The 12813-nt window shown below is 35.8% G+C and overlaps 1 protein-coding gene across 1 annotated transcript in view; it reads left to right on the plus strand.

Moving 5' to 3' along the window:
- The window catches only part of IPP (intracisternal A particle-promoted polypeptide), a 33034-nt gene extending 22481 nt beyond the window's left edge, over positions 1-10553 (plus strand). Inside the window, exons 7-8 of the mRNA XM_012649033.1 lie at positions 1203-1423; positions 9402-10553. Of these exons, the coding sequence (XP_012504487.1) occupies positions 1203-1423; positions 9402-9626 (446 nt within the window). The 3' untranslated portion in view covers positions 9627-10553. The remainder of the gene's footprint in view (positions 1-1202; positions 1424-9401) is intronic.
- Positions 10554-12813: the final 2260 nt, after the last annotated feature.

Here is a 12813-nt window from a genome sequence, read left to right on the forward strand (position 1 = left end):
AAAAAAAAAAAAATATAATCATGACTGATTTGAAAAATGCTGTGCTGCATATTAAAGTGGTACACAAACATTATTTTAATTGTCTGTTAATTGTCTGAGAGGTAGGTAGTAAGCTCTTTTAAATAGAAGCTGATTCTCTGTCCAGAATTGGAAAGTCCATTTATATGCACCTGTAGAGTAGGAAGCAACCTGCCCATTGTTGCATGCCAGCTCAGCCTGCTGTGTTTCCAGCTCAGGTTCCTCCTGCTTTGTGGTTACCATCTCCGATTTCCACTAGCATTTAAATGTTCAAATTACATGGTACAGACTGTATTTTATTGTTTAATATTATAGTGTTTTCTACTTGTTTTATATTTATTATTCTTATCTCCTCACCTAAAATCATAGAGTTAGAGAGGCATCTTGGAAATTATCTATTTCAAACTCTAATTTATAGATGAGGAAGCTGAAGATCAGGAAAGTTGCGAGTTGTCTTTTCTCATAGTTGGTTACTGGCAAAACTGGAACTAAAACCCAAGTTTACTAACATTTAGCCCATGTTTCTTAAAATGTCATTCTTTATAACTGCTTACTTTGGAACATGGGGATCACAACTAGGGACTCAAAAATAATTGTAGATTATCAGAACCATTAGTTTCAAATAAAATTTAGTAAGGAACTCTCTGTAAGTTATATTCTATAGTATTGTAGTAATTGATTCTGATACCTTAATCTAGCCACATAGTATTCTAATTTAAATTCTCTATTTTATATTATGTCTCTCTGAACAACATATAGGCTGTCATCAATGAGGTCAATGCCATTCCCAGCTTAGGTGCATGACATGTTTCAGGGGAAAAAACATCCATGTCCCTGTTTTTGTTTTTTTTTTAAATCTATGGATGGTAGAAGTGGATCTGGAACCTGAGATCACCAAGCAGACAATGAGACAGAAAATCCTTGGCTGATAGATTATTTTGTTACAGTATCATTAAGTTCTTTGAAAATTCCATGCCACTTTAAATTAATTCCCCTAATTTTTACAACATGCTTAAATGTGAGACGCGATAAACTAGACAGAAGTTGATTTTCTCTTAAATAATATTGTAAGCCCTAGATTAAAAATAGCACCAGCACAGCAAACATAGAGCACAACTATTACTCTTCATCATTATTTGTATCTTATTTTCTATAGAATCTGATCAAAAATATTCCATTTCCAGGTTTAATTTATGTAGTTGGGGGCATCAGCAATGAAGGAATAGAGCTTCGTTCTTTTGAGGTTTATGATCCACTTTCTAAGCGTTGGTCTCCACTTCCTCCAATGGGAACCAGAAGAGCATATCTTGGCGTGGCTGCACTCAATGACTGCATCTATTCTGTTGGAGGGTGGAATGAGACACAGGATGCTCTTCATACTGTAGAAAAATATTCCTTTGAAGAGGTAGGTTGGATGATTTCAAATGTTTAGTATCTGGTATTCTTTAATGTCTTTAAGATCTGTAGTGATATACTCTTTTTCATCCATGATATTGGTCATTTGTGGGTTTTTTTCTCTCTCTCTTTTTCTTTTCAAAGACTCAACTTTTGGTGCTGTTGATTTTTTTCTATTGATTGTCCATTTTCTGTTTTATCAATACCTATTCTTATTTTTTACTTTATCTAATTTGTTTTGGATTTAGTTTGCTCTTCTTTTTCTAGATTCATAAAGTAGAAGCTTAGATGATTGATTTTAGGCCTTCCTTTTTCTACAATATAAACTATAAATTTTCTTCAAGTACTGCTTTAACTGCATCCCACACATTTTGATATGTTGTGTTGTTTTGTTGTTTTTTTTTTTCCTTTTTGAGACAGAATCTCACTTTGTTGCCTGGGCTAGAGTGCCGTGGCGTCAGCCTAGCTCACAGCAACCTCAAACTCCCAGGCTCAAGTGATCCTTCTGCCTCAGCCTCCCGAGTAGCTGGGACTACAGGCATGCGCCACCATGCCCAGCTAATTTTTCTCTATTTTTAGTTGTTTGGCTAATTTCTTTCTATTTTTGGTAGAGACGGGGTCTTGCTCTTGCTCAGGCTGGTCTCGAACTCCTGAGCTCAAACAATCCTCCCGTCTCGGCCTCCCAGAGTGCTAGGATTACAGGCGCGAGCCACCGCGCCCGGCCTATCTCTGGTAATATTCTTTGTGTTAAAGTCTACTTTGTCTGATAGTATTGTAGCCATTAATGTAGCCGAGCTTTCTTTTTTTTTTTTTTTATTTCAGCATATTATGGGGGTACAGGTGTTTAGGTTACGTATGTTGCCCTTGCCCCCCTCCCCAAGCTTTCTTTTGATTAGTTTTTACATGGCATATCTTTTTCTTTCTACTTTTTTTGTTGCTCAGGCTGGAGTACAGTGGTGCAATCATAGCTCACTGTAACCTTGAACTTAAGGACTCAAGTGGTCCTCCTGCTTCAGTCTCCTGAGTAACTATGACTACAGGTGTGTGCCACCATACCTGGCAAAATTTTTTTTTACTTTTTGTAGAGACAGGGTGTTGCATGATGCCTAGGCTGGTCTCAAACTCCTGGCCTCAAGCATTCCTCCACCTTGGCCTCCCAAAGTGCTAGGATTACAGGTGTGAGCCACTGCACACAACTTCCTTCTACCTTTTAACCTATCTGTATCTTTATAAATTGCACTTCTTGTAAACAACCTGTAGTTGTGGTCTGTTTTTAAATCCAGTTTGACAATCTCTGACTTTTAAATGGTTTTTAGAGTTTATATTATTTATTTATTAAATATGAAATGTCTGATTGGAATTCATTGAACTTCTTGAATCTGTGGGATCATTGCTTCCATCAAATTAGAAGGTTTTCTGCCACATTTTTTCAAATATTCTCCCGCTGCCTTTCTGGAAATCCAATTATACATGTATGTAAGACCACTTGATATTGTCCCATTTTCACTGAGGCTCTGTTTATGTTTTTCCACTCCTTTTTCGCTCTGTGCTTCAGTTTGGATAGTTTCTTTTGCTTTGTCTTCAAGTTCGTTTACCGTCTGCAGTATCTAAACTTCTAATTTGCAGTGTCTAATCCCATCTGTGGAATTTTCATTTCAGATATTTTTAGCTCTAAAAGATTTATTTTTTTAAATGTTTTCTGTTTCTTTCCTCATTATGTTCATGTTTTCCTTTAGATCCTCAAACAATTAATAATATCTGTTTTAAAGTCCTTGTCTGGTAATTTCATCGTCTCTGTTATGTTTAGATCTGTATCTGTTGACTTTTTTTTTTAAAGAGATGGGGTCTTGCTATATTGCCCAGGCTGGCTTTGAACTCCTGGGATCAAGCAGTCCTCCTGCCTCAGCCTCTTGAGAAGCTGGTACTAGAGGCATGTGCCACTGTGCCTGGTTTGTTCACTTTTTTTATTCCTGGTTTGAGTCACATTTTTTCTGCTTTTCTACATTTCTGGTAACTTTTGACTGGACACTGGATATTGTGAATGTTATGTTGCTGAGCATTTGGATTTTGTTTTCCACTTTTAAGAAGTGTTGAGTTTAGTTTTGGTAAGCAGTTTAATTATTTACAAATCATATTAATCTTTTTGAGACTTGTTTTTATCAAAAAATTATTTTAAAAGATTCTTTTTAGAGATGGGATCTTGCCTAGGCTAGACGCAAGCTCCTGGGCTCAAGCAATCTTCCTGCCTTAGCTTTCCTTCCAAGTACCTGGGACTATAGGCATGTGTGACAGTGCTCAGCTTGAGATTTGTTTTTAAGCTTTGTAGGAAAGGTCCAGAGTAACCTTTCCTTTAGGTTTAGTTTATCTTTACTACTAAAGCATGACTTTTCTTGGATCTCTACTGAATGCCCCATGTGTTCAACAAGGTCTCTTCACTTTGGCTAGTCAGAACTAAAATATCGCCTAGCCTTGTGTGAGCTCTAGGAATTGTTCAGCTTACAATTTCTCCCATTAGTTGTTCATTGCCTGTTCTCATGGAGTCTCACCGTAGCACGATTAGTAGTATTTAGCCAAAGACTCAAGAGGACCTCTATCCTCTGGCAAACTCTGATCTCTGTCTTCAAAGTCAACTGACTGTCATGATTTGCTTGGGATACCCTTCCCTGTGCCTCTTTTCAGAAAGCCCTTCCAGGCCTAAAGTCTAGATGACCATAGAGCTCACTTTGTTTGTTTCTTTTTCTCAAGGATCACAGTTTTGTATTGCTGGTTGTCCAGTGTCTGAGAACTTTGTTTCTTATATTTTATCTAGTTTTCTAGGTGTTTTTGGCAGGAGGGCAAGTTTGGTAACAATCTATTATGGCTGGAAGTCGAAATCCCTCCTGTGTCCTTTAGATATGTTTCTATCATTCATTCAGCATTTCTTTACTTTCTGGCAGAAATATTTTAAGCTTATCTTGTACTTTTCTCTGTTCTAGCCCTGAAATCAGCCATTTCCCTAAGAAACTTCATTTTCTTTTAGTAAAGAACAGTTTAGAAACCAAGATCTATACACTCAGTTTAAGTCAGATTTCTCTTAATATAGTTGACCAAGGAAACTCAAGTTACCTAATTCCTATTAATAATACAAAAAAATATAAGTATTCCATTGAAATTAATTTGGGAAAAGTTGACCTTATCTATAAATCTAGGGCATAACACATCTTGTACTTGATTAACCCAACACTTAACACATTGTAACATAATTGTCTATTTATTTCTCTATATTCCTCACTAAAATGTAGCCTCCTTGAGAGCAGTGGCCTTGCATGTTTAGTCCATTCTTGTTGCCCCTGCTATAATTGTTGCCAAGGTGTTGCTGCTTCTAGGTACCCTCAGTAAACAGAGCTAGGAAATATATGTATGTATATATGTATTCACACACATATTCATCTTTGTCTATATCTATTTGTGTATTTATATTTTAAAACCATGAGTTCATAGTGATAGCTCCAATTCTAGAACAACACCAGGTTCTTTCAGGCCTTCTCCCTTTTCACATTTATAAATATCTTGCCTGTCAATTAAAAACTTGCCTTCCAGGCTGAGCATGGTGGTGCATGCCTATAGTCCTAGCTACTCGAGAGGCTGAAGTGAGAGGGCCGCTTGAGCCCAGGAGTTTGAGGCTGCAGTGAGCAATAATCACGCCACTGCACTCCAGCCTGAGTGACAAAATGAGATCTTGCCTGTAAAAAAAAAAATTTTTTAAACTTGTCTTCCATTGTCCTTAAAATATCTATTTACTTAAAACCAATCCCCCTGCCACACTAGCTATCTTCTCCACCTGCCACCTCCACGCATTACTCATCCTGTCACTCCCCAATGTTCCATCATGTTCAGTTACTGGGTTGACTCAATTATGCTAGTGAAGGAAGAGAACAGAAAGATAGGGAATGGCAGGTTGTATCTTTATTGAACCACTGTTCTGTCATGTATTTGTTCATTAGTTTATTTATTCACAAATACAGACTTCGTAGTATGTAAGTATGGATCAGACACTATAGCAGGGGCAACAAGAACGGACTAAACATGTAAGGCCACTGCTCTCAAGGAGGCTACATTTTAGTGAGGAATATAGAGAAATAAATAGACAATTATGTTACAATGTGTTAAGTGTTGGGTTAATCAAGTACAAGATGTGTTATGCCCTAGACTTATAGATAAGGTCAACTTTTCCCAAATTAATGTCAATGGAATACTTATATTTTTTTGTATTATTAATAGGAATTAGGTAACTTGAGTTTCCCTGGTCAACTATATTAAGGGAAATCTGACTTAAACCAAGTTTAGTTAGTTTCTTTACCACAGGACTTCTTTACAGAATTTAGTACAATAATGTACTTTATGAACCTTTATGCTAAGTCTCTCAAATTCAATTGACCACACCACCTTTCTTTGTTTTTTGGATATTTGTGGAACATCTTGTGGAAAAAAATGTTTCAGGGAACATATTTTGGGAAATAAGGATTATTTTATTTGAATTTTATGATTTTTATGCCACTTATGGTTAGTAAAACATTCAAAACTTTTAAGATTTTTTTCTCTTTTCCTACTTTTTTTTAAGAAGAAGGATTTTAACAGCTTTATTGAAATATAATTCACCCACCAGACATTTTGGTTGTTTCTACTTTTTGGCCATTGTGAACAATGCTGCTATGAAGGTTTGTGTACAAGTTTTTGTGTAGACACATGTTTTTATTTCTTGTGGGTATGTATATAGGAGTAGAATTTCTGCGTCATGTTGTAACTCTATGTCTAACCTTTTTAGGGACTGCCAGTCTGTTTTCTAAAGTATCCACACTATTTTAAATAACCACCATCAATATAATAGGGCTCCAGTTTCTCTACATCCAATGCTTGCTATTATTTGAATTTTCTGATATAGCTGTCATAGTAGGTATAAATTGGTATCTCATTGTGGTTTTGATTTGCATTTCCCTGGTGGCTAATGATGTTCAGCATCTTTTCTTGTGTTTACTGGTCATTTTTATGTCTTCTTTGAAAAAATATCTATTCAGTTTGTCCATTTAAAATTGGATTATTTGTCTTTTTATTATTGATTATAAGAGTTTTTTATATAATCTAGAAGCAAGTCCTTTGTCAGGTATATGATTTGTAAAAGTTTCTCCATTATATGGGCTTTCTTCACTTTCTTGATGGTATTCTTTCTTAGAAGCACAAAATTTTAAATTTTGATGTCCAGTTTATTTTTTGTTTTGCCATTTGTGCTTTTCGTGTCATAAGTAGGAAACAATTGCTTAACCCAAGGGCATGAAGGTTTACAACTGTGGAGCCCACCCAGGGACACCAAAAAAAAAAAAAAGATTTACACCTGTGCTTTTTTCTTTTACTTTTCTCACTCTGTTGCCCAGGACTGAGTGCAGTGGTGTGATTGTAGCTCACTATAACCTTGAACTCCTGGGCTCAAGCAATCCTCCCACCTCAGCCTCCCAAGTAGCTGATACCACAGACATGTGCCACCATGCCTGGCTAATTTTTAAATTTTTTGTAGAGATGGGGTCTTGCTATGTTGTCCAAGCTGGTCTAGAACTCCTGGCCTCAAGCAATCCTCCTGACTTGGCCTCCCAAAGCACAAGATAGCATATACTATCTTGCTTATTGTAGTTTTGTAATAAATTTTGAAATCAGAAAGTATGAGTCCTTCAAATTTGACCTTTTAATAACAATTTTGCTATTCTGGGTCCCTTGAATTTCATATGAATATTAGGATGAGCTTGTCAATTCCTGCAAAGAAGCCAACTGGGTTTTTGAGAAGGATTGATTGCATCTGAGATCAGTTTGGAGCGTATTACCATCTTAACAATATTAAGTCTTTTGATTTATGAACATGGGATGTCTTTCCTTTTATTTAGTTCTTCGGTTTGTTTCAACAATGTTTTATAAGTTTTAGTTTTCCTTGTCCTTTTTGGTTAAATTTATTCTGATGTATTTTATTCCTTTTGGTGCTATTGTAAATTGAATTATTTTCTTAATTTCATGTTCAGGTTGTTTATTGCTAGTGTGTAGAAATACCATTGATTTCTGGATATTGATCTTGTATTCTGCAACCTTGCTGCACTCATAATTTAATAGGTTTTTTGTGGATTCCTAAGGATTTCCTATATGTAAGATCATATCCTCTATAAATAAAGATTGTTTTACTTTTTAAATCTGGATTAAAATTTAGATGTCTTTTATTTCATTTTTTCCCCTAATTGCCCTGGCTAGAATGTCCAGTACAATGTTGAATAGAAGTGGCAGAATGGACTTCCATGTCTTGCTATAAAGCATAAGGATTTTAATTCTCATTTCTGACAAGTTTTAAACTTTGGTCACTTTCTGTTGCTAATTTTTCTATATGGCTATGAAATGAATAGGTTTTAGTTCCAAAGTAAGTCTTAGTAATAATGAGTTACCTTGGGTTTTGATGCATAAATCTGAAATTTTATTGTTCTTTAGAACAATAAAACTAAAGTTCTACATTATAGCTCCAGACCTAAAGATAATGTAAAATGTGTTTGTGGTCTTACAGAGTTTTTTGAGGTAGCATGGGATTAAAAAGCAAACTGTAGTTCTAATACATTAATAGAAATGAAAGATAAACAATATGGGTGAGTCCTGTGGTCCCTTTATTCTTGTCAAGGGGCATTATGTGGGAGAGCAAAGGTTAGTTCTCCCTAGTTATAAATATAACCCAAAGCATCCTAATTTATCTTACCCAGTTATGGATCTCTTTGAATATATTAAATATTTATCTTTTATAATATTTTTTCATCTATGTCAGCTTTGTGATATATTCTGAAATTTCAGATGGATCAAATAGGCTTCAAATTTAATCTGGCCCTTCACTTTCAAAGAATTGTCCTTGGTTTTAGTATTTCAGAATTTCATTTACGTTCAGATCAGCAAACATACAGTGACTGTTTATAATGTGCTGGCATTATACTGGGTACTAGGATGAGAGACTCATTAAGTCCCTGTCCTCAAAAAGTTCACTTTCTAGCATTGATGAATAATCAATGTTCACTTTTTATGATTTTAAAAACTTTGTTAATCATATGCTTTATTAACAGATTGATAATCCATTCTTTTATTACCTGGCTAATTGCTCTTTTCTCCCCTGATTACTTCTTAGGACCTTTATTAGCTTTCCTGTTTTCTGGGTATAGACATTTTTCCTGAAGTAGGACACTACTAGTCATTTTGGCTATAGCAGCTTATGGAAATTTCTTCAGGGAACATTGTATACCAGGAGTTAGCAAACTTTTTGTGTCAAAGGCCAGAGAGTAAATATTTTTGGCCTTGTGAACCACACAATATCTCTTCTTTTGACATATGTTTCTTTTTTTTTTTAAATAATCTTTAATGTGGAAAAAATCATTGTTTGTTCTCAGGCTATAGAAAAACAGGCTATATAGTTCCCAACCGCTGATCTAGCACACCTTTTTGAAAATATGTTCTGCAGATTGCTAACTCCACTGCACTGTATGGTCCTTGAAAAAAGGATTCCATGATCAAATAAATTTGGCAAGTGTTGTATGCTATATGATTCTCTTGGAAATTTTTAAGACTCATTAGCATATTAAAGGCTTTAAAAAGCCCTTCGGCATATAAGCTTCTTTTTCCTTGTGGTTCTTTTGTTTTGTTTATTTTTGAGTATGTTACCTATTTGTATTCCATAGATGTAGTTTCTTGGAATGTTGGCTTATATATGATTTCTGAATCATCTCCTGATCATATGTTATAATCAAACATGTTTTTTGATTATTTTCTTCTAAATGTACTTTGTCCATGACTACTCAGAAGTTCATTGAAAAATATTCTATATACTTACTGGATTGTGAGTTTTAAATTTATACATGTAAAAAGAACTGGAATATCTGTTTCTTAGCAGTTTTCTCTACTATCATCTTATAACACTGCTAACATATTTTTTTCTCTCTCTTAACCAGGAAAAGTGGGTTGAAGTCGCCTCAATGAAAGTGCCAAGAGCAGGCATGTGTGTTGTCGCAGTCAATGGTCTTCTGTATGTTTCTGGAGGTCGTTCTTCCAGCCATGATTTCTTGGCCCCAGGTACCTTGGACTCAGTTGAAGTTTATAACCCTCATTCAGATACATGGACAGAAATTGGTAACATGATCACCAGTCGTTGTGAAGGGGGTGTTGCTGTACTATGAAATATAAAGCATGAGCACGCAAGGAACATTTTGAAAATGTAAGATCTGATCTTTTGCAAAGCAGACATATATTTGGTGATAGTATCCTCTGATTCTATTGTGTTTTCCCTGTGTTTGATAGATAACTGACTAAAGAGTGATTTTTCTAAAAATTTTATTGAGAAGGGATATGAAATATATCCTAAATTAAGAGCTCACACAAATTTGCCACAATTATGAACAATAGAAATGCTGTTTATGCTTGAGAATTATCCAGTTAAGCGTATAGTTCTATTCGTAAAAATTACTTGCTAGAAGCTTCTTGAAAAATAGCCCCTTTAAAGCTTCTCCAGTACAAGTTGTAACAGGACCTTTATATGATGTAGGAATAATATCAATGAGACAGTTTAAACATTTCTATACATTCATGATTCAATCCAGAGTGTGCTTCTCCATGGCCATAGTTTGACCTACACAGAAAAGCCAATGAAACAACTTCCTACTTTTATTTGATGCCAGGAGTTTTCACTAGCCCCAGACTTTTTATTGGCAGCAGATATACTAGGAGGGGGTGTGTTTTGTTTGTTGATAGCAGCCAAAGAAAACTTCTGCTTGCTTATATTTTTTGTCTTGATCCTGAGAGTGCAAGTAAGGAATTAATAGGAGGTTCTTAGTGACAGTCCTTGATTGTAATAGGATGTTATAACGGGCAATAGAGCCCAGCAGGAAGCATGCACCTAGAAATTTCTTCCTTATTTTCTAGATAGTTACCAAAAGTATCTGTTTGGCTTTAGGAGGAGGGAATTTTATTAGATTATCCTGCTTTGTGAAATTTACTTATACTTGGGCAAGGCTAAATATGACCATACTACAAAGCTGCTACCTGGCTTGGGGAAGCCTGAATTCTAGGTACCTGTAAAACTGTTTATAGACACTGACTCATAAGTGTAATTTGTAAGGCCCCCTTTATCCAAAACTGCTTCTTAAAACTTATTATTTTCTCTCTCAGAAGCAGTCAAAGGATTGTTCTTTGTTTAGTTCTGAGGGGAAGATTTATCATGTGTATGATCATTACTTTTAAGTTATTTCTACTGGCCTGTCGGAGCCATGTATTAAAGGTCTTGCATACATTAAGGTTTAACTAGTTGACTTAAGGATTTGATTTCCCATTTCTTTACTAAGGTCCTTCAGTATATTATTATAAGCAACAGCAACTTATTTAGATAGAAAAACCTTGGGTTGCATTAATGACATAGGTAGCACTCATATCCAAAATATTTGGTTGGCTCACAAGGATACTTTGTTTCATAACTCAACCATATACATGTATTAGGAAAAGCTTATGTAGTGCAGACAGAAAGCTCTGTGTCCCCTTCTGTGGGGTATTCCGAAAGTCTGAAGGGTCACAGATGCCGGGTAGAGATCTATAAGATATCAAAGAATAAAGTATAAAGATAATTTGTAGACTAAGCTCTAACTAATATGCCTTTAATATTTCTAGTTACACAGAATCTGTTTTCTGATTCGAAACAGATTTGCAAAATATTCCTATAATTCTCATTATTGTCTAGTACCAACTGAAAATGGCACTGTGAAGGGAGGTGTTTTGCACTACTGTGGCAGAAATATAACGTCAAGACAATCAGTGTTTGGGTTTAAAAGGTCCAGACGATCCCTGAAAATAGGTAACTGTAAATATGCTTATTATTTCCTTGGGTAATGACAGATTGTTTTTTAAAAGAATGTACTAATAAAGCATCTCGATTTTTTTTTTCTTTGTATTACTTACTAGTTTATCAGCGGCATTCCTGGATTACCAAACTGTAGTAGGATTGCACAAATTTTTAAGTTTAATTTAGGGATTTGCACATTTAGTTTTACATATAATTCTGTTTTCTGAGCAACTATTAAAGTGATCTTCCTCCAATATATTTCAAAATATCCCACCCGATACACTTAATCAAATGTACTTAAAAATCAGTTTTCTTAAAGAAGCATACACTGTAATTCACTTGCAAAATTGCATTTTTTTAGTAAAATCAGGTAATTAGCCTAAAAATAGGACTTGTTCCTGTTCTGGAACATAATGCATTTAATTCGGATTAGGGATGTTTTAAGTTTCTATAGTACTCATGCAATTTAGAAGCAAAGGAATTTCCTTATCAAAACAATCTGAGTAGAATCTGAGATCTGAAGGGTATGAGATTTCTTTCCTTCCACACTGGCCTGTAGACTACTCTCTATATTAATAAGGAAAGATACTAGCTGGGCAGAGTGGCACACATCTGTTACCCAGCTACTCAGGGGGCTGAGGTAGGATTGCTGGAGGCTAGGAGTTTGAGGCCAGCCTGGATAATGCAGCAAGACACCATTTCTTTAAAAAAAAAAACAAAAACAAAAGATTCTGTAGTTGTTTCAGCCATGGACTTTAACTGGTAAGCTTCTAAATGATCAGAATGAGGTCTAGCTCTGTGTTGTATTAGTTTGTTAAGGCTAACAAAATACCACACAAATTCAAACAACAGAAGAAATTTATTGTCTCATAGTTCTGGATGCTAGAAATATGAAATTCAGGTGTTGGCAGGCTTTGTTCCTTCTAAGGGCTGTGAGGGAAGGATTTGTTTCATGCCTCTCTCCTTAGCTTGCAGATGGCCATCTTCACATTCCCATGACATTCCCTGTATGTGTGACTATCTCCAAATCTTTTCTTTGTATAAGAACACAAATCATGTTGGATTGGAGCCCACCCCATCACCCCATATTAACCTTATTACCTCTATAAAGGCCCAAATAAAGTCACTCTGAGGTATTTGGGATTAGGACTTCAACACACAATTCAGCCCATAACAGGTGTGTAAGAAGGTAAGCAAGTTACTACTCCAGACTCTCATAACTCTTCACAGCAAAAATCACTAGAAATGGCCGGGCATGGTGGCTCACACCTGTAATCCTAGTACTCTGGGAGGCCGAGGTGGGAGGATCATTTGAGCTCAGGAGTTCGAGACCAGCCTGAGCAAGAGCAAGACCCCATCTCTACTAACAAAATAGAAAGAAATTAGCTGGACAACTAAAAATATATAAAAAATTAGCTGGGCATGGTGGCACATGACTCTAGTCCCAGCTACTTGGGAGGCTGAGGCAGTAGGATTGCTTGAGCCCAGGAGTTTGAGGTTGCTGTGAGCTAGGCTGACGCCATGGCACTCTAGCC

The sequence above is a fragment of the Propithecus coquereli genome, unplaced genomic scaffold (genome assembly GCF_000956105.1).
Source record: "Propithecus coquereli isolate 6110/MARCELLA unplaced genomic scaffold, Pcoq_1.0 Scaffold299, whole genome shotgun sequence".
NCBI classification, from domain to species: Eukaryota; Metazoa; Chordata; class Mammalia; order Primates; family Indriidae; genus Propithecus; species Propithecus coquereli.